General features: G+C 40.9%; 1 protein-coding gene across 1 annotated transcript in view; it reads left to right on the top strand.

Annotated features, from left to right (window-relative positions):
* LOC119424087 (arrestin domain-containing protein 1) overlaps window positions 1-1,105 on the top strand; it is a gene marked incomplete at its 3' end in the record, with an annotated part of 39,590 nt that extends 38,485 nt beyond the window's left edge. The window contains 1 exon segment of the mRNA XM_037691556.1: window positions 580-1,105. Within this exon segment, the coding sequence (XP_037547484.1) occupies window positions 580-1,105 (526 nt within the window).
* Between the last annotated feature and the right edge of the window lie 759 nt (window positions 1,106-1,864).

A 1,864-nucleotide genomic window follows, 5' to 3' on the forward strand; every position in this document is an offset into this window, starting at 1 on the left:
ACTTTTAATCCAGGTTACAATAATCCACACTTTTAATCCAGGTTACACTCTTCCCTCAAGGACACATTTTACAAAGTAGCTACATACTGTGCAGGTATAAAAATACATTTGTATATATTTTTGTGTACATTTATTTTTTTAAGCTATTTGACTAACTTTGATATTTTATTATTCAATATTTTACTAACAGAATAGTAAAATAGCAACCTGTTTTTTTGTGTGAATTGCTATGTCAGTCAAATGTTCAATTTTGGAACAAAGGGGTGGAAATTAAAACGTTGGATTTTTTTTGCCGATTCATCGATTAATCGAAAAAATAATCGGCCGATGAATCGATTATTGAAATAATCGTTAGTTGCAGCCCTACCTGAGTATATAATTTCTTTCCACCTAATGTTCCACATGTGATGTAAATGACAATAAAATTGACTTGAACTTGAAAAACTTTGTTAATTTGCCCTTATTGCTGTTGCACTGTGTCAGATTTTACTAATATAATTTATACGTCTTTAAGACATTTTTTTCAATGCTTATATTTGATTTTAGAGCTGATATTACTCATTTTGTTTGTTTACTCAGGTGAGTCTGAAGTCTCCAGACGTCATGCTGATGTTACCTATCCACGTTGGGAATGTCTCATTGGACAAAAAACGATGTTCTGTCAAAAAAGAAGTTCCTCCTTCCACTGAAAAGGCTACAGCTCCTGTTTCTTCACCAGACACCTCTGCTCCTGCCTCTTCACCAACACTACCCCCTCGTCCGGCTCCTAAACCAGCTCCCCGTCCAGCGCCGCGCTCCAGGTTGTCCTCTTACAGCTCCCCCAGTGCTCCTCCAGCTGAATTCCCCCCAGGAGCAGAGGGTAGAAACATTATGAGTGATGATTTGTCCAACAAGCGCCAGTCTCAGCTGGTGTCGCCCCATGCTTTCAGCTATGCTCCCGGCCTCTTTTTCTCCCCGAACCAGCAGCCCAACGGGGCTGTGGCTGCAACTCCGAGTGGGCCGTCAGTCACAGGGGCCACAGGGTCCACTGGTCTTTACCCCCCTCTGAACAGAGCCAGCCCAACGCCAGCACCTCCAGGATATGGAATCTCATCTTTTCCACATGGTGAGTTACCATGCACACATTTTGTTGGATTTAGTGGTGCACTCCATTTTTAGCAGGTTTTTTTTTTATCACTGAAGGAAACTTTAGGAAAGGTCTATCACCGCTGTCCCACAATTCTGTGACATGGGGATATGAAACCTAACAAACAACAACAAAACCTCAACGGCAGCTTTGTGAGTGGCAAGGTCCGTCACTAAGAACAGGTGTTACTGTAGTTCTGTTTGGTTTCTCAAAGGGACAGAATGACCTCAGGTTGGATAAACTAATTAACAAAAACTTCAAAAATCATCAGGTCTACATCTATCACTTTAACTTTTAAACACAGGGCAATTTTAATTGCCCCTGGTAGTAGGGGTGGGCAGTATGGCTGAAATATAATATTGTATAATATTTCAGAGCATTCTGACGATACCAATAAATTTTATGACAAACAAATTAATTAAAAAAAGAAGAAGAAATTATAGTTATTCGTTTGACAAAATTAACTTGTTGCTTTCAGTATTGTATAAAAACTAAAATAACAACAAGGGTTTGGGGCGGCTGTGGCTGAGTGGTTACAGCAGTCGTCCTCCAATGCAAGAGTTGGGGGTTTGAATCCTCTCAAAGCAGATGGCCGCTTGTCCTGAGCCTGGTTCTGCTGGAGGCTTCTTCCTGTTAAAGGGAGTTTTTTTCTTTCCACTGTCTCCACTGTGCTTGCTCAGGATGGGAGACTGCAACGAAGCCAAGATTCATCTTGTCTGCTGGATTCTTAGATAGAGA

The sequence above is a fragment of the Nematolebias whitei genome, chromosome 17, assembly GCF_014905685.2.
Source record: "Nematolebias whitei isolate Nwh7 chromosome 17, NemWhi1, whole genome shotgun sequence".
Lineage (NCBI taxonomy): Eukaryota > Metazoa > Chordata > Actinopteri > Cyprinodontiformes > Rivulidae > Nematolebias > Nematolebias whitei.